The sequence below is a fragment of the Periplaneta americana genome, chromosome 4 (genome assembly GCF_040183065.1).
Source record: "Periplaneta americana isolate PAMFEO1 chromosome 4, P.americana_PAMFEO1_priV1, whole genome shotgun sequence".
Taxonomy (NCBI): domain Eukaryota; kingdom Metazoa; phylum Arthropoda; class Insecta; order Blattodea; family Blattidae; genus Periplaneta; species Periplaneta americana.
In genome coordinates, this window is record NC_091120.1 from 124,365,432 (window position 1) to 124,386,833 (window position 21,402).

Here is a 21,402-nt window from a genome sequence, read left to right on the forward strand (position 1 = left end):
AGCTGAGGAAAACATGACTATAGTGTGTACCTCATGATTATCCGGTTTCGTTGCATCTGTGGGCTCCATTTATTTTTTACTACGTATTTTCATCTAAGTCAGTTTCTAACACCCATAGCAACTGCGAAGATCTATGTTATACAGTGCATACATTTTATATTTCCACGTTCGCATTGCGGCTCCCCTGTGCACTCTCGCATCCGCTCTACATCCAAGAGAGTGCAAAAATAAAATGTATGCACCATTATATGTGATTTATGATTGTGTGCAAAAAAAATTGTTTCGTGTAGCTAATTTCCAGATCAAATTTATTTTTACATTATGCAATAAAAAATATATGTTGCGTAAATGGTGCCTATTTAAGCAGCAAATAATTCAACTACCGATCAGGATAAGAGATGAGTGATAAATACGTCAGTAGGCCTACAATTGCAAAGCTTGGCAAAGTCAATAAGCTAAAACAAACTGTCTAATAAGAGGAAAATGTTTAGGAAAATTTTCTTGTTTAAAATTTGCATCATTAATCACATGTAGGATGGGGCCCGTGAGGAGTTCCCAAAAGTTTGTGTTAATTCCCAACACACTACTGACAATACAAAGTATTAAGTTAATCACAATCCAATCTTTATGAAGATCTAACATTTCTACTTACTGGATTCAAACTCAAAGAATCCTCCATTTCGATAGCTTATGTACATAAACAGAGTGGGCGAGTTAGCTTCGCACAGGAAATTCAATGTTTCCACATAGTACCCATCATTACTCCAACCTTGATACTTTCATCATTACTTACTTATGACTTTTAAATAACCCGGAGGTTCATTGCCGCCCTCAAATAAACTCACCATCGGTCCCTATCCTGGACAAGATCAATCCAGTCTCTACATTATTATATCCACCTCCCTCAAATCCATTTTAATATTATCCTCCCATCTACATTTCGGCCTCTCCAAAGGTCTTTTTCCTCCGGCCTCCCAACTAACACTCTATATGCATTTCTGGATTCGCCCATACGTGCTACATGCTCTGTCCATATCAAACGTCTGGATTTAATGTTCCTAATTATGTCAGGTGAAGAATACAAAGCGTGCAGTTCTGCGTTGTGTAACTTTCTCCATTCTCCTGTAACTTCAGCCCTCTCAGCCTCAAATATGTTCCTAAGCACCTTATTCTCAAACATTCTCAATCTCTGTTCCTCTCTCAAAGTGAAGAGTCAAAGTTTCACAACCATACAAAACAACCGATAATGTAACTGTTTTATAAATAATAACTTTCAGTTTTTTTTTAGAGCAGACTGGATGACAAAAACTTCTCAACCGATTAATAACAGACATTTCCCATATTTATTCTACGTTTATTTCCTTCCGAGTGTCATTTACATTTTTGTTACTGTTGCTCCAAGATATTTGAATTTTTCCATCTCTTCAAAGGATAAACTTCCAATTTTTATATTTCCATTTCGTACAATATTCATATACTGTACTTTGTCTTTTCGGTATTTACTTCCAGACCTATCTCTTTACTTGCTTCAAGTAAAATTGCCGCGTTTCCCCTAATAGTTAGTGCATTTTCTCCTAACATGTATACGCCATACTGTCATCACTGAATATTATTTAAGAAATTTTATCTTCCTCCGATCTTGTATCTTAAAAAACTTCCTGTGTTAATAACATCTGCAACAAACGTTAGGTATGGTATAGGGCATATCTACCACAACTAGTTCTTTCTTCCTTCTGCCATCTTCCCGTCTTGTGATTGGGATATCACTTAAAATATATAATTAGAAGAGTAGAATTTATTTTTACCAGTGACGTTTTACGATTCCGATCAAATTTCTTGCCTATCTTAGATCTCATGATTCAAGTTCGCTACTGAAACAATAATTATACATACTTCAAATCCGCAACCGGTGAGGTATCTGTATATTATTTCAGTTAAAGAATTCCTCATGCGTTTTAGAAGTAATTTAAAAACATTTATAGTTTATGAGACGCAATACAAAAATTAACAAAACGTCGACGATGAAATACTCAGTTACGTAATTACGAGTAAGTATACTTTTAACTAAACTGACAGCAATTCAATTTCTGTCTTGAGAGAAAAATTTTTCAACTGGTCAACCCAGTAAAGAGATATACAGAGTGGGCGAAAAGTCGCTTTCCCCACACACTTCCTTACATTTAATTACATTCAATTTAATCTGATTACACATTCCTTTACAGATATTGTTTAAAATGGAGGCCCTGTTTCTCTATACATAATTCACAACGTTTAGGCACTGATTTACAGATTACAGAACATAACTGACAACTTTAATCGATTTTCACGAATGACTGTTCGACCATCTGTCGCAACTGATGCAGATTCTGCGGTTTCTGAGTAAACACATCATTTTTCAGGATACCCCGCAGCGAAAAATCACATGGTGTCAGGTCGCATGATCTGGGTGGCCATTCTGTTGTGCTACGGCGACCAATCCATTCGTGGAATTGCTGATTCAAGAAGTTCCTCACTCCTACACCAAAATGAGATGGTGCTCCATCCTGTTTCCATATCAACTGCACATCGGCAAAACGAGGGCTGTTTTCCAGTTCAGGAATAATCACCTCTTCTAACATCTGAAGATATCGGTCGCTGGTAACCGTTCCTTTAAGAAAGAATGGTCCTATGACACCAACTATTCGTCTGTTCAAATTATGACATTTGTATATGTATATAGGCCTAAGTATGAAACCTAAGAATGAATATTGGGGAAAGCGACTTTTAACCCACCTTATACAATAAAGTATATGTAATCCCATTGTAAGGAGGACATTTGGTCAATCTAAGAACATTCTTAACAATAATAATAATAATAATAATAATAATAATAATAATAATAATAATAATAATAATGATTTATTTTAGCTGGCAGAGTTAAGGCCGTAAGGCCTTCTCTTCCACTCAACCAGCAGAAAGTGTATATACATATGCATGAACTTACAAAGAATTCAACAATTTGATTTAGATGAGAGTTACATGTATACAAGAGTTATTTACGAATTAAACAACAAAATACTATGAACTATTAATTAAACACTGAAATAAACTGTGTAGCAGAATTAAACTAAAATACATAGAATGTTAATATATTTCAAATGATATTAGATAATAGAAAGAGATTATTATGAGACAATTTTGAAAATGCAGCACAATCAGGATGATGTCTAAAGAAAAAAGCAACAGTGTAGTCAGTAATATTTTAAATCAGTATGATTGGAGTGAAGTGCTAATAAGGTTATCTTTTAAGCTGTTCTTAAAGGTGTTTGTTGTCTTGCAGCCCCTAATACTTTGTGACAAGGAATTCCAATGATGCGAGGTGGATATTGTAAAAGATGAGGAATAACAAGATGTTCTATGAAGAGGTATATTTAGCGTGCCACAGATAAGTGATCTGGTATTTACGTCGTGGTTAGAATATAGATAAGAGAAACGAGACGAAAGGTAATTTGGTGTTGAGGTGTGCAGAATTCGAAAGAGTAAAGACAAAGAGTGTAAAGTTCTGCGTTCTTTAAGTCGGAGCCACGAGAGACTTGCGAAGGACGGTGATATATGATCATATCGTCGGATGTTGCACACGTATCTGACGCACGTATTCTGAGCTCGCTGTAACTTGACTGACAGTTCAGAACTTAGATCACTTAACAAAACGTCACAATAATCGAAATGCGGCATTACTAGGGTTTGTACTAGGGTAAGTTTTAGTTGCTGGGGCAAGAAGTTTCTCAAGCGACTCAAAGAGTGAAAGGAGGAACAGATTTTTTTTATCGTTTCTTTAACTTGAACATTCCAACTTAGATTATTATCGAAAAAGAAGCCAAGATTTTTTACGACAGATGAATAAGGGATTAGCGTGTTGTTATAATTATATATTATATTATTATATATTATAATTAATGTTGAGAAAAAAATTCGCTCCTTAAAGGCCGGATTCTCAGCATTTTACGATAAGGCACAAATAACAGAAGCGACTCGTACTAACTTGACCACCACTGAAGCCTGAAAAGTTTTACATTCAATAAAAGTGTTGAGTTCCAAGCCATCTTCGATTTGGCAGTCGTCCAGTGTCGGAGAACAATTATTGGCATCCACAGAGATACTCGTATTCGTATCAGTCACAGCCATTCAGTGCAACGAACACATAACAGTTATCTGTTATGATATAAACTTCATAGTGCACAGTCATGAAACTTGTCACTCTATATTACGTATAAGGGAGTGTTAAATACTATCAAATAAATTATTATTGGTAAAATGATCAGAACATTAAAGTACCTCTGACTACAGACTTGTGATGGTTACGAAAGGCAAAGGCACAACTAAAATATTTCTCATAAACGATTTTAATTTCGCCTGTCGATTTTTTTATACATTAAGAAAGAGTCTGGCACGCGGTTAGTCATCTTTCCAAGTTCGAGATCTGATATGAAATTCTGGCTAGTCTAAGTGGAAATTGGTACCGATAAGTATGAAGATGATGCGGAACTTTTTCTCGGGGTACTTCTGTTTCATTTGCCACAATTCCACCATACCTCTATTATTAACGCAATTTTTTACTCGTCATGTAGTAGCAACAGGAAACTAATGCACTACAGAATCTCGTGCAATATCAACTCTACAAAAAACCAAACGGTATTTACTTTCACGCAGTGTTTCTAAGGTGAAAGTTACGAGAATCTCTGAATTTATATGATAGTAGAAGAGAATATGTCTAATTACTACAACTTCAGCTAGCAATCATTAACGATAATTTTATTTCTACTTTGAAAATAAATCTCATATAACTCAACAGGATGATACATATATATTTATAGTCGTGATTGGTTCAGCACCCAAACTAGTTTATGCATCTATGAAGTCCATCGGTGGAGTAACGATCAGCGTGTCTGACTGCGAAACAAGCGGATCCGGGTTAAAATCTTGGTTGCGACAAGTTACATGGTTGGGGTTTCTTTACCGGAATTTTTCCTCAACCAATTGAAGCAGATTTGCTGGGTAACTTTCGGCGTTGGACCTCGAACTCATAAGTCACATATCATCATACATACCACAGCCCGGGTTCAGTTTCCGGTTCAGCGTGCTGTACTTGTACAAGAACGCGGCCGTTCGGCTACCCAATCATTAACAGAATAGGAGTGGTAAGCACAATAAGCCTCAGGCTGCAGTGCAAGCCTTCAGGTCCCTCCTCCGTACAAGAGCAAAAAAAAAAAAATGCATCTGTGAACTTCCAAGGGACCTTACATACAAATTGTATTACTTATCCTTTGAAACGAACAATTCCGGAATTAATCTAGTCAACGCAGTTTCCGTCCGATGTCCCTTACTCCTTTTTTATGCGAAAATTTTACACGAAATATAGGCTATACACAAAATTTTATATGAAATTGAGTAGGGAAAAATAATTATCGGATTTTGTTCTCTCGTCTATGTAACTTAGATCTATATTTATATAAATTCTTCATTCTTTCTTTCACTTTCTTACCCTCTTCTTTTTTTCTTTTTCTCTCTTATTTTCTATTTATCTTCCCCTTTTTGTCCATCTTTTCAACTATCCTTCTGTTCTTTTCATCTGTTTTCACTTTTTATCGTTTCCCATCCCCCTTTTCATTCCTTTACCTTCCCTTCATATTTCCCAGCAATCTTTCTATGTTTTCGTCTTTTCTTTTGTCTTCTTTCCTCACTTCTTTCTTTTTGCCTTTCGTTCCATTATTTATTTCTGCTTATTTTTTTTGCATATTTCCTTTCCTCCCTTTTCATTTTTTAGTCTTCTTCCTCCTCTCTTTTAGTTTCTATCTTTCCAATTCTTTCTATAATTTATCTTTATTTATTTTATCTTTTTCCTCCCTTCCTTCATCCCTATCTCTTTCTTTCTTTCTTTACTTCTGGAGAAACAGTGCTTTTATGACAAGATACACTGGTCACTTTAAAAACAAACCTTCTGAAGCTTAGATAAGGCACATCAGATTCAGTAATAATTCCGTACGTCTCTTCTGCTGATCGATTGTTCGCAAGTGCAGGACCATGTAAGCAAAATCAAAATAGCAAAAAGTGAACGACGGAAATATCCCATCAATCAGAGTATTACGAGCAACTAGCGTCGTTTGGCATCGGTTAGTTTAGAGACAATATTTATTAGCTTGGCACTAGTTTTAGGACGGGTGTGACATCCCTGTACCAGTCAACAGCTGTCGTAAACGTAGTTCTATAAATTCTTTTATATATACGACGACCGAGCACCATTCAGCGTTAGGTTCTCAAATTTTATGTCGCTATACATTTTCCAAAATATATATATATATATATATATATATATATATATTACACTTTTGTTATAAGCTCTATAATACGACGGAAACACAAAATGTAGCTTTCTTTACACATTTTACGACAGTTTCATGACGCAATTTCATGGTGAGAGGTTAATAAATATATCTATAAATGTTGTATGAAACTTTATTTAAGGTGTTATCCATAAGCTTACGCGCGAAACATAATAAGTATAATCTTTCAAGGAGAAAGTGTGTAGTCAAGCCGTGCTGCAGGCCGCAGCAAGTATCATTAACAAAGATCCGCAGTAAATGCCACGAGGTTCGCTCGAAGTTAATGCGTCTTACAAAGAAAACCAGAAAAAAAAATCCTATCTGACTTACTGTTTACGGCAAAGAAGAGAGAGTTTCGTTTTCAAGATTCTAGAGCGAACCTTGTGTTGTAGAGTTATTTATTTATTCTGGCAGAGCTAAGGCCACGAGGCCTTCTCTTCCACACTACCAGAAGTGAAATATATATTGAAACAATAGGAATAGCAAAAGTAGTAACATTAATGGTAATACTTAAATATAAAATCGTTATCATGCACATTAAGGAGCTTACATATCGTCGTTGTTCCTGCAATAACTCCTATGTGCAAAATACAAAAATTGTCAGTAGGAAGAAAAAAACACATTTATGCCTCCTATGGCAGCCGTACATAGGAGACTGTGAATTCTTACATTTTCGATACAAAGAAATATAATTACATATAGGAGATTTTATTATTTGCTGTATCACTATTTAAGTTATTTAATAGAGCAAAAATCTGAAAATCGGTAAATATGTCACATAGAAGTTATTGCAGGAAAAACGACGATATAATGAAATATTGGCTAAATATGATACATAATTAAGTAATTACAATTTATATCCTACTTCTACTTTAGGCCTATGATAGTCCTAAATGACAATTTATACAAGCACACAGAATAATCTATAAAAATCAGGTAACACTCACGAATCAATTTCATGTAAAAGTAAGTGATTCTTAATTCTCAATTTAAATTGATTAACTGTTCGGCAAATCCCTGACATGACGAGGTAAGGAGTTCCATAGGCGACAAATTGACACGGTGAAAGAAAATGAATAGAAATAGGTACGGTGACGAGGAATGGATAATAAAGCCTGATGTTGATTCCGCAATGTTCTAAGGTATTCGAAGCGAGTTCTCAGATATTTTGGAGTAGAAGTGAGCAATATTCTAAATAGAACAGATAAAGAATATACTGTTCTCCGCTCCGTTAGGCGGACCCATCAAAGAGCTTCAAAAGATGATGTTATATGGTCAAATCTACGAATATTGCAGATGAAGCGGACACACACATTACGAGCATGTTGTATTTCAGTTAAATTGGCTGTTATATTTGTCAAGAAAGAATCTCAGTAATCAAAATGGGGCATCACTAGCGATTGAATATTTCTTTTTATGGAAAGAGGCAGAGATTTTCGCAAATGATTTAGAGAGTGGAGCAATGAAAATACTTTCTCACATATGTGGGTTACTTGGCTATTCCAATTTAGATATCTGTAAATTAATAATCCAAGATTTTTTACAGTGTCGCTATAGGCCTAATTAATAAATCACCCATTTATTGATAGTCTCGGTATGGTTTCGTCGTTAATTGTACTGAGCAAGCGTTGATGTCCCATTACAATTGCCTGCGTTTTTCCTGGGTTTAACCTCAATCCGAACTTCTGACCTCATAGATAGAGTTTAAGTCTTCAGTCATTGTGGCCACCGCGCCAGTTATAATAATAATAATAATAATAATAATAATAATAATAACAATAATAATAATTATAATAATTTATTTAATCTGGCAGAGCTAAGGCCAGTAGGCCTTCTCTTCCGCCCAGCCAGCCCAGTTATCAGAGGGAACGAAAATTTCCGCCTTCAGTTCACACTTTTCTGAATTCATCAGGCCACTTTTTGGCTTAATTCGTAACCCATATACAGTACCATGATTTCACAAATGCCTTTAATGATTTTGACAAACTTAGTATTTTACTGAAAAGAATTAAAAAAGCGTCGGCTTTGCGCGTTAGACACCCAAGTTCAAAACTCGTGATTCCAAATGGCATGTATGACAGTGTTGTACGTTTTCTTGTGTGCGTCCGTTTTCCCTGTCATCATTACACAATTCTTCATAAAAATCACATCTGGAAAATGTTTACTAGCTGTTGCGACACAAAAGTAGACTACGAAACCTCTGAAACGTTTCACAAATAACATTTGTTTGCCACTTCGTCTAACGTTCATGAAGAACGATAGGCCTAATGACTAGGGACCGGATTTTTATATAATATCAAGATGTGAAATATGTACATATTTATGTAAGAAAAATAAGCTGAATATGTTCCAAAATATGTAAAATCATGAATATATTTAATATCAATATCTTTCAGGTATAGGATAGGTAAGACTCCCCAGTTGTGATTTCATAGAGCACCCGACTTTTTTACCGCACACTTGACACATTACTATTTTCCTATCTGTAGTGAAAGCTTCGTCCATCGCAATCTATTATATTATTTTTGTCGTTAAGGTTGAAGATACAGGGGCCGTCGCCCTGGGTGGCATAGGCAGTATAGCGCTGATCTTCTGTGCCCGAGGTTGCGGGTTCGATCCCGGCCCAGGTCATTGCATTTAAGTGTGCTTAAATGAGACAGGCTCATGTCACTAGATTTAGTGGCATGTAAAATAACTTATGCGGGACCAAATTCCGGCACACCGACGACGCTGATATAACCTCGGCAGTTGCGAGCGTCGTTAAATAAAACAATTTTAAAATTGTACAGGGGCCATTTTAGTTAGTTAAAAGCAGTAGATAAACTTACTTGCACTTTATACTGTAAGTACTAAAACTAGAGAACTGATTGCGAGTGTAGTGAATGACACAACAGTATTGCAAGCACTGTTTCGCTTTACTGGATTAGGAGAAAATAAGAGGAGATGTGGGAACATGCATTTTAGCTGCTCCCTGTAAGAAACAAAGTACCTACTAAAACCTTAAACTATAGGCATTTACATGTTGTTTGAAAAGTGACATTCCTGTCTCATTCAGAAGGGTAGAATTATTCCAGCCGAGAACCATACTTTCTAATTGCTCGGAAAATCCCATTTCCGTGTAGGTCTACTAAATTTAAAGTAAAGAGGTCAAGCAATAACCTGAAAAGCTATTTATTTTAATTTTTCAACATCTTTCCAGTTTGTTCCTTTTACAGCTTCTTTTCAAAAGTCGGCTACTTATTGCGCGTCATGTTAGACTTGACAGGGGTTTTCCCTGGAAGGATTAGGAAGAAGGTAGGTAAGGTTGCAAATTGCATGGAAACGGCTTGTTAAGACGTGTACAGAACAATTATAGTTCGAGACAAATCATGTCGTCCTCGTCCCACTCCAATACATGAAGGCAACGCTACTCTCGGAGTAATGTTTACAATACAAGGTAGTTGTATGAGAAAGGTTGCCTTTTGTTCACTCATATTTACAGTGGGCGGTATGGGGTGAATGCCCCTAATACTTCCTGGAACCAAGGACGTTATGTTTCATCCTGAAATATATCCTTTCTTGGGTAGGTAAAAGGCTTTTTAAATCTATGTTTTTCAAATTGTAAACTTCCCCAGCAGAAGTTTTTTTTCCCCCCCTTTTAGAGAAGTAAAAATGAATAAAACCCCTAAATATTTAGATTTATGTAATACCGAGCCATAATATGTAATGTGAAGTAAATATGTAAAAATATGTAGTATCAAATTTTAATATATTAATGGTAGTTACAAGATTCGCAAATATTTGTTATTTACATACGGTTAGGTTGAAAGGAATATAATATGTAATTACATAAAAATCCGGTCCTTACTAATGACAGTGGGATCTTCATATCTGAGCAACCGCGTTAACTGAATACTATTAAAAAAATACAAAAGACACATTTTAAGGTTGTTCATTTTAAAATGTTTCTGCGAATGTAATTACGTGATGTCGTTTGAGTTCATCATTTTAATCACTTGCTAACTTCGCTACTGTGCAGGAATTATATAGGACAAACGTTGGTAATACTGTGATACGAGTAATATTGTGATAGTTCTTTTTGAGAATTTATTACAATTTTACTGAGCGAGAGGAAGATCAATTTCTTGCGTCAATGTACTGATGGAATGTTCGTGGACAAGTTGCTGCACAAAATCGGTCCTTCTCTCGCTCAGTAAAATTGTAATAAATTCTCAAAAAGAACTATCACAATATTACTCTATCGCAGTATTACCAACCTCTACCCTATAAGACCCTATTCTATGGCAAAATAAATTGGTCCATAGCGGTGCTATAAATGGTACCAGAACGGTGACTATTTAGCATTTATAAAGTCAGATAGAAATCACTAAAAAAAAGAAAAACTAGCCACAAAGACAGTACCTTAATTTCTTTAATTTCTCTAATTTCTTTATATTTAGTTACTATACCATGAACACAATTTTTTATCCTCTTTACTTAATAATCTATAACCTTTTCTTTAGTTGCATGCTGTAGGAAAACAGAAAAATATAAAATGCTATAAAGTAAGCTGATTCAAACTGAAGGCAAATTAATATGACTAGCTCATGAATGCAACACTGTGCTACAGTTGAAGCACACGTCATAAGCAGGAACACATAACTCATCCCTTCCCTGCAACCCTCGCGTCATTGTACGGTAGTGGGAGAAGAGAAGAGAGAACAGTGTGTTTGCCAAACGTCACAGAAACGTCATTGAAGACTCCGGCCTTGGATGGGGGAACGAACTCTTTCCCCATGCTTCCACTCCTTTCTTCCCCAGTTCTGCAACCCTGGACTAGCTAATATGAAATGAAGACTAAATGACTAGTTATCATAAAATAAGATACAATAACAAGACATTTTGTAAGCAACAATTAAATGTTGTGTCCAAAAAAACAAACACATGAATGTTTCGGCACTCTCAGGGAGAAGATTTATCCTGTTTGTTGCCACAATGTTAAAGTAGGCTGAGAAACCCCTTTCGGTGTCTACATTTGTGGTAGGAAACCAAAGTGTCTGTAGAAACTTCTCACAGCAGACTCCCAGATCATCATTGCCATAACCTGCAGCTTCCTTCCTTTATATCGGACTGAAAGGTAGGAAATCTTGTTGAGAAATACCCTTCAGCATAGGATTTTTTTTTCAAATATCTGCATATATCTTCATTTATTGGGTTGGATATTAAATTGGGTAAATAAAAGAGTTTGGAACATAACAACCTTCTTCCTTATACTCTTCACATCGAGAATATATATTGACTACTTTACTTTTCGACATTTTAATCAAATTTCGACTTACTAACAACCATACGAAAACACACTCGACAAAGAAAGACACGACTTGGGAACACCATAGCACGCTGCCGCCACAAAGCAAGCTGTGTGTCACTAGCACAGACACAGGACGATACACTGACAAGTGCTCCTCTCTAATGACATTTATATGAACTAATATTTAAAAAACCTGAATAATATTTTTGTTTCGTCATTTCGTATGCATTTCATTCCTATTTCGCGACATTTCGCCCTAATACTCATTTCGCGCTTATAAATCCACTACAAATGACATCTTCTTGCAATAAATACCCAAAAATACAGGGAGTACAGGAATGTTGTCTATATCGCTATTGCCATAAAATAGGATCCCTACAAAACAATCACAGTTCCATTATATATATATATATATATATATATATATATATAATTGAACTATGATTGTTCTGTTAACACTATTAACACCATAGATTATTACAGCTTCAGTGCAGAAAATAAATGAAATAGGTTTCAAGCTATTCATAAGTAGGAAGAAGAATTTTTCCCTTTTATCGCTTTAGCAAACAGAAGACTACCTAAAGTCAACATTACCAGAATGCAAGGCTGTTACGCTGAACAATTAGTTAGTTAGTGGGGTTTAAAAAGGGCGCGTCAGCTACTATGACTATTTGCGCTCTTATCTAAAATCCTTCACAAAACATGATGCATAAAAATCATTAAAGTGAGCAGTTTCAGACCCTACCTAGCATTTAAATAGAAACAATAAAATAATCAAACAAATGTAAAGGGTCCGGAGGATATCTGCTGAACATTTCACAGTAAGTTGAATAAGCTTTGCTTTCAGTCTTTCTTCTGCCCTATAAAGTGGTAACACTGCATTTAATATGACGAGGATGCACAGTTAGCCAATTAGCTAAAGCTTCGGCTTTCCTCATGGGAGATCCCAGTTCAAGTGAAATTTGTGTCTGGTCATTTTTTCTTTAGATATTTCTGCCTCTCCTACCATCATTCTATTTATTGAGAGTTACCTAATGCGAACACGTAGGTACAGTGTAGAGATGAACTTAGTCACCTGGAACCGACCGAAACTGATACTTTGGCTTTCAATTATTACAGAGGCGAGCGTTTAGTCATTTAAAATATGCTTATTACAGTATTTTGCTTTTTTCAGTCACTAGCCAGCACGCCGCAAGAAAATTTGCTGTTTTCTCCAGCCAGTGTGAAGGCAGCCTTGGCTATGATCTTGGAAGGTGCAGGTGGTTTATCAGCCAAAGAACTAAAAGACGCCCTCAGACTGCCAGACGAAGAGAGAGAAACCAGAACTCAGTTCAAAAACTTTCTCAATTCGTTACAGGTAAGTCCAGGAAGGTTACTGTATTTCGAATTAAAGGAGGTAAGATTATCTTTATCCGATAATTTATTGCTCACGCACAATAATAATGTCCTGGCTATAAATAATATATTGTTACTTTTGTTATCACCATAAAAATCACCGTTCTCATCATCATAATCATCATCATCATAGTCGTTACAATTACTGTGCTTTAGACAAACCAAACCTGTTTCTACTTTAGCATTATCATATATAATTCTTCGCATGCCGGCATTTCTTCATCCTTCATGTTGATAATTTAAAAAAAAAAATGTTTCAGGGCCGGGTATCGATCCCGGAACCCTTCGCTTAGCGCATGAATGCTCTACCGACTGAGCTAACCCAGGAACCATACACGACACCGTAACAATTTTTCCTCTATATCCACACAACTCAAATTGGCTGACAAGACGCCAGAACCCAACTTTGAGTGCATACAAATTCCGTGTGACATAATTTGTAGCTTTCTGTTAACATACCTTCAGTAACGAATATATTATGCAAATTTTTCCTTGAAATTATTCAAATCTGCTTTACAGGGAGCTACTACCTGAAAGCTAGATTTGCACTTCATGTTGATAATTTAAATTCGATTTGGGAGACGTCTCATTCTACTTATAGGCCTATGATTTAACCAGTTTTATCTTCCTTGATTGAATACAGAAAAGAACTACAGTCAAGTCATTCTGTATTCTCTCAGTCCTTGAGATTCCTTCTGTTCTAATGAAATAATTTATAAAGAACACAATAGTTATCGGTGCTCTAGCTATTACCGTATTTGTCTCTACAGACGAGTGTTGCGAGTTTAAGCCCAGACAAACTTCCATCTGAAGAAGATGAGCTATCCCCACTGTATGAGATTTATCAAGCGAAAAAAAAAATTTTGTTCAGGAATGAAGATTAATTATGTCCACGTCCACCTTGTGAACACAATGATAACTATTGTAGAGACCTCGGGGTATTAAGAAATAACACGTCTACTCGAAATCTAACTTGTTTACAACCTTTCGAATGCAAGGATACCGAGCTTTTCATGAGCAGTGTAGACTATTAATTACGCTGAGATCAATCGAGAGCGCCAACGACTTCGACGCAAAGTGATCGCCACTACAAACCAACCACAACAAAGATAGGTGAAGTTATCCCTATTATAGACCACGGAAGCCATAGAGTGGTGGGAGATTAAGCTTCCCAAAAGTTTAGAAGGCGCGACCGACTTTTGGGCGAGACATTAGTTTGCGACCCCCTACAACCGTACCGAAACCTAGTCCCATTGGAAAAATATAGATCCCGTAAAATCGAAATTTTACTCTGATCCACTAGATACCACTCAACTTCTAATATTCCGGTATCTGCGAGACGAGAAATCGGAATATGCAAAATTATTTTCCAAATCTTTTGGTTCTTAGACTGCTCTTCCTTGCTGATATATTTTTCGAACACTTAAACACTTTGAATAGTAGTTTGCGAGGCCAAGATGTTAACAATAACAACGGCAGAGATAAAATCGACTGATTTCTGGTCGACATCAGTAGACAAAATGAAATTTGATTCATTCCATTGTATTCAAGAACTCATGGAAAATTTAGCTACGTACCATCGTCGTCGTCCCCCTCCTCTCTTCCTTCTCCTCCTCCTCATCATCATCATCATCATCATCATTTATTAAGCTAGGCCATATTGACCTGTTTCGCCTCAGAAGTAGTCTTCCCAACGACGCATAGGTCAGCCTATATCTCGTCTATCTTTCGGTCGATACTGAAAGGTTTGTTTTACTAGTTTTTCATCGGTCACCTTTGATATATGTTCCATTCAATTTTGTTTATTCTGTTGCAATTTATAGTTTTTCTCTTATATTCTTATTTCTTATGTGATCTTTAAGTGTACAACCAGCTACATACCCATAAAAATCCCATTTCAGCTGTTTCAATTATTCTTTTGTCACTCCTGTTCACTGCCCAATTCTCTGACCGTACATTAAAAATTGGTACTGTCATTGTCTTATATAATTTTACTACTACGAAAAATACTGAGTTTGTTCTTGAGAACGTGTAATTAAGTTTGCACGGTTTTAAACAACAGCTTTATAAATATTTTCCGACAGAAATCAAAAACACAAATAAATATTGACTCCGTTCTTAGACAATTGCATTCGACTGGAATTCGAAAAAAAAATATTAAGGAAAGAACTTGTTGAAACATGTACCTACCGATGGAATGTTGAAACTATACTTTTTTTTCGCAGAGCTTAGACCAGTTTTGCATAAATAGAATGCAAGAATACCTCAAGCTTGCATTTGAAAACTCGTATTTATATAAAATGAGTTTCATCTATGATTGTCGTCAAAATAAAAGCGAGGAGATTCCATGATATTAAAAACTAAATCAGTGTGTGTGTGTGTGTGTGTCGAGTTCAAATTTAAGAAGCTACTTTCTCAAAAACTGGAGCACATTTATAGATCATTAATTATTATTTTTCATTTTATAACTACTGATATATATATATATATATATATTTTTAGTTTTATATTTTACGTTCTCTATGTTTGTAAATACAACATAAACTTATGTTAATCATGTTACTTTTTGTTTTATTTTGTAAATCATCTCACTACCCACCTCAGTTCTTTACTACACGATCCCCAGGGGTCGCGAGCCACACTTTGGAAACCTCTAATATAAACCAATAGGCACAACAAACCATTGCGGCTGTTTCTACTTTATTTAAATAAAGTCACTCGAAATATGGTTTGAATATTAAATTTAACATTTTGTAGGCCAACATGAATACATACATACATACATACATACATACATACACACATAGTTTTCTGGCCAAGGGCAAGTCTTTCACTGCAAACCCAGCTTTCTCCAATCTTTCCAATTTTCTGTTTTTCTCTTAGTCTCCATTTATGATCCATATACTGTATCTTAATGTTGTCTATTACCTGATATCTTCTTCTGCTCCGAACTCTTCTCCCGTTCACCATTCCTTCCAGTGCATCCTTCAGTAGGCAGTTTCTTCTCAGCCAGTGACCCAGCCAATTCCTTTTCCTCTTCCTGATCAGTTTCGGCATAATTCTTTCTTCACCCATTCTTCTCCATATTCACATTTCAAATGCTTCTAGTCGCTTCTCTTCACTTCGTCGTTATGTCCATGTTTCTGCCCCATATAACGCCAGAAGCACTTCACTAGTCTCTTCCTTAATTCTATTTCCAAAGGTCCGCAGAAAATGCTCCTTTTTCTATTAAAAGCTTCCATGGCCATTGCTATCCTCCTATTGACTTTCTAGCAGCAGATCATGTTACTGCTTCAAGTATTTGAAGCTGCCCACTTGCTCTACTGCCTCATTTAGTATTCGCACGTTAACCTTCTTTATTTTTCTTTCATGGCGCGAATGTATGTACTTTTATTTAAATAATAAGTATCGTATTAGGAGAACGCCCGACGTCGTACCGACCTCACGTCATGGTAGGCCTATTCTGACATGGAGTCCGTTTAATGCCCATTGTGTAAACCCCACCACAGGATATTACATTCGTGATAGTAATAGAACACAAGCTAGGAATTTTATATTTGCTCTACAACACAAGGTTCACAGGAATACACCGTGAGAAATGCCATGAAGGTATCAGTTATAATTTGGCTACTTAAGTGTTTCTAATAGTCTATACTTTGTAACAGGATAATAAGCCAGGCTACAAGGTGGAAGCAGCAAACCAGATATTCCTGTCCGACACCGTAGCACCACAGCAAAAATACGAAACACTACTCAAGAGCTACTACATGTCTGAAATTGAGAAAGTGGACTTCACTAAGCCTGGGATTGCAGCACAGACGATCAACAGATGGGTCAACATGCTCACCCACGGTCTCATACCAACTCTTGTTACACCAGGTATAAATATTGTCATGAATGGAAATGTGTTATATTATTTTAAAGCTATCGAGTCATTTGAATGGGTAACAGCTTACTGTAGTTAAATTGTGTGCATATTAAAAAACTAGAACAGTACAGACATCCAATAACTTTGAAGAAATAACTTTGTTTCTTGTCATCATATTATAAAGATTATTAAATGCAGAAAAGGAATAAGTAGGCTACATAAACAAAGTGCTAATTATTGGTGATTAATGAATGTGTGGGATGCTAGATGGAATGGTGGGAATATAGATTTTTGGTTCTGTGAGTAATTGCACGGATTAGCGAATAAAATAATGAACGAATTAACAAACGAACGAACGAATGAAGGACGAAAAGAATGAATGAAATAAAATTTCAAATTTTATTTCATTAGTTCCTTTCGTCCTTCATTCGTCGGATTCTCGCGTTCTTGTATCAACAGAACTGAATGAATAACTATGTCATCCCCACTCCCCAATTCTCATTCCTCTCAGTACTGAAGACACTTAGGGTGCTATTCATAGACATTTCGCTAGACCGCGCTACGAGCATGCTAAACTAGCCCCGGCTATCGACTGGTTACTTGTAGGGGATTCATATCATATTACTCGTATATCGCTAACACTAGTTTATGAATACGAAAAACGTTAGTTCGCTGATCATCCACCGGAAGTCCGCGCTAAGAATGTCTATGAATACTGCCCTCAAAGATTAAGAAGTAAAATCGCTCTAGTAAAGGCTAATTTGTGCTGACTTATCTGAAATGTATGGCATTCTACAAGGATATATGAAAATACTATCACATACATCAGTAATTAAATTTGTCAATATTTTATGTTTCATAGGTACCCTGTCTGCAAACACAAAACTGTTACTCGTCAATGCGATGTACTTCAAAGGAAAATGGAAACATGCTTTCGACTATGATAAGACAACAGTAAAATGCTTCTACGTAGAAGTCAACCAATGCCTCGACACCTACTTTATGGAAATTGATAATGTTTATAATTATGCCTACGTCCGTGAGCTTGAGGCACATGCCATTGAGCTTCCATACGAGGTTAGTATATTAAATAGGTTTAATTACAACAACGTTTCAGTACTTGAAAAAGGAATAAAAACTCTAAGTAACCAGTTAGAATAGCACAGAAAAGAATAGGTTACTACACTGTAGTATACTAGAATCGAAACCCTAACATTTTCAGGGTGTCTAACGAAAATGTGAAACAAAAATTAACTGTTTTTTTTTTTTTTGGTTACCACAATTTAATAATTACTCTTAAGCACGATTAAAAACATCACATCTCAGTCATATTACGATCTGTCATCACCTTGTTTAAGTTCCCAGATCTTCATTTCAATGGACTTCAACTTCTCAGCTTTTCTTCCAACAGCATTTGTTACAGCTGTTTCAGCTTCACGAAGAATAAATGAAGATTAAATAAGTGAATCACAATATGCGTAATTTCGTTACCCACGATTATTTGGGTCTTTCAAATTCGTTACTTTTCGTTTCCAATTGTTTAAATTAGTTACTTTTCGGTTAGGGCCTATTTCCGTTACTTTCATTACCGGTAGACACCCTACATTTTCTAAAACATCATTCACTGCGCATCTTCCAAGTTCAGAATAGGAATCGCTTCCTTCTCCAAGTCTCTTTACTTCCCTTTACTATAGGGTGATCACACGTCCCGTTTTTAACGGGGATTGTCCCTTTTTTCATTTGGTCGGGAGAAGACACGTATGCTCGGGACGCCAAATGTCCCGATTTTAAAAAATGGCGTCTCGTTTCCCTAAATTATTCTTAAAATATGTATTTTTCTTTTATTTTATTTAATAATCACGTACAACATTGATTAATTCTATACTGTTCCCATCGGATGTCACCGTAATGAATTCAAATCGATATAATCTATACCTCAGAGCTTAGATTGATAAAAGTTTTTGGTCTTAAGTTAAAAAAAGTCTTCAACTTATTGCCAAAATTGACACTTGTATTTTAAAAGTGATAGATGAAGGTGACCTATTCAGTGAAGTGAATCATGTGAAGTACATGTATGGAGCAAAAATTGAACAGTGGAAGGAATGTGATGTTAAAAATATAGAGAGGTGGACTGAAACTTTACAAATTATGAAAGACAAAGGCATTAGTTTTACAAACAATTTATTGTCATCATTACCTCTGATTGAGGTTCTGGCTGATATATATATATAATCAGCAGACATCGGATTCTAGGGCAAATGCCTATTTTGTTTCTTTAGGAGAAAAGTAAAAATAATTATTAATATTTGTGTTTCACGGAAATTGAAAGGTATTCAAAGAGTTTTATAGCGCCCTAAAATGCTCTAAAACGGTTATTAGAGCCTAATTTGTTAATATTCGCCTAAAAATGCCTAACTCACTGTAAAGTTTCGCATTTTACTCTTACTTTTTATAATTTATACATGCATTCACTGCGAAATTTAAGGCATTTAAAAAGTGGAAAGTTTGCTTCACACCGGCCATGAAACCATTGATAAAGGAAACAAAATGTTTTGAATCTCACGACACTCGCAATAGATTTCACCGAATGTAACATGTTTGGAGGCATAAATGCCGACAAAGAACCAACCTTAGTTTTGAAGCAGGCAACAATCACAACATGTGCTGCTACCGATTCAGAGATATACTATACTATAAAAATGACTGTTTTCGGTCTGAAACCGATTAGCTGTACTGCCCTTCAGAGTGTCATAAAATCACAATTTTTGGAGAAAGAGTGTTTTTGAAATATTTATGAAAAGTCGTAAAACTGCGAATTAGTAGGGTAAACCGTTACAAAATATTTAAAAGAATGGCCCTCCTAGTGTTAACACTACCAGGAAATGCAACAATAAGTGGAACTTTGTATTTTTGTCCAATTGAATCTCAAAAACAACAGTTCATTTGAATGCTCGTTAACAGTTGCTCTTTCCCTCACCTTATTTGTGTTGAGAAGTTTTGAGCGGTAGGACGTTTTCCTGTGAAGTTTAACGCGATAATGCCGAAAAATATAAGTGCAAAATCTACATTGATCCGGCAATGGCTAACAGAATATTCAGAATTCACTTATGATGGAAAAATAATATTCTGCAAGATTTGTAGCAAACAGGTATGTAACAATAGTTGAAATATATAAATTCTATTAATTTTAATGAGTAGGCCTATACATTGACTGAGCTATCCTGAGGTATAATTCTTTTTAAGATCACTACACTTTAACCTTTTAAATTCCGATAGTTAAAGTATTTGCAGGTCATTAAAATTTTGATTGTTCGAACCCACTAACTTTGTGATAGAAATACGGCAATACAACAATTAGGATTTTATTTCAATTCAGTTTACTTTACATTTTTAGATTTCGCAAGAAAAGAAGTGCCACCTAAAGCAGCATGTGCAAGGAGCGGCTCATAAGGCTAAAGCTCAGCAGAAAAATCAACTGCAACAAACTTTACTAACACAGCCTACTTCATCCAATCTCAGCAGCAATTTCTATGCTGATTTAACCAGAGCGTTTGTTGCTGCTAACATTCCCTGGAATGCAATTGAAAATCCCGCTTTAAGACAGTTTTTACAAAAATACTGCAAACAAAATATCCCATCTGAGTCGACCCTAAGAAAAAATTACTTAGACAGAATATACAATGAAACTTTATCTTCCATTCGGGAGGATATAGGTGATTCTTACATATGGGTCTCTGTGGATGAAACCTCAGATCCTATGAATAGGTATATAGCAAATATGGTAGTAGGAAAACTTAGTCCTGATGGACCTTCGATTCCACACCTCGTATGTGTTAAGGAACTTTCGAAAGTGAATAGGCAAGCCATTGCTTATTTTGTAAATAAAGACCTACAGTCTTTATACTCAGGTAATATAGACGATTCTAAAGTTCTGTTGTTTTGTACTGATGCTGCCTCATATATGGTTGCTGCAGCTCCACTTCTTAAAACATTTTATCCTAACCTCACGCATGTAACCTGTCTAGCACATGACCTTCACAGGGTTTCTGAAACAATCCGGAATGAATTTCCTCTTGTCAATTCGTTTATTTCTAACACAAAAAAAAATGTTTTTGTAAAGCCCCATCCAGGATTTCAATATTCAGAGAGAACTTTCCAGATATCCCACTCCCACCTCAGCCGGTTGTTACACGATGGGGAACCTGGATTCAGTCAGTGGTGTATTATTCTAAGTATTTTAAAGAAGTGGTCACAGTTATTGATAAATTACCTGAAACTGATAGTGCAGCGTGTGTGAAAGCAGTGAAAGATTGAATGACTCACGAGTGAAAAACGATATTGCCTACATAACATCAAACTTTTCTTTCATACCTGCAAGCATTGAACAATTAGAACGTGAAAAACAATCTCTTTGTAGCCAAATAGCAATAGTAAAGGAAGCTCAAGTGAACATACATTCTGCTTTGGGCGAAACTGGGAAAAAAGTTAAA

General features: G+C 35.8%; 1 protein-coding gene across 1 annotated transcript in view; it reads left to right on the forward strand.

The window, feature by feature from the left end:
• Nucleotides 1–21,402, forward strand: part of LOC138698177 (serine protease inhibitor 42Dd-like) — a 228,915-nt gene that overhangs the window by 188,088 nt on the left and 19,425 nt on the right. The window contains exons 3-5 of the mRNA XM_069823922.1: nt 12,824–13,006; nt 16,710–16,923; nt 17,775–17,989. Of these exons, the coding sequence (XP_069680023.1) occupies nt 12,824–13,006; nt 16,710–16,923; nt 17,775–17,989 (612 nt within the window). The remainder of the gene's footprint in view (nt 1–12,823; nt 13,007–16,709; nt 16,924–17,774; nt 17,990–21,402) is intronic.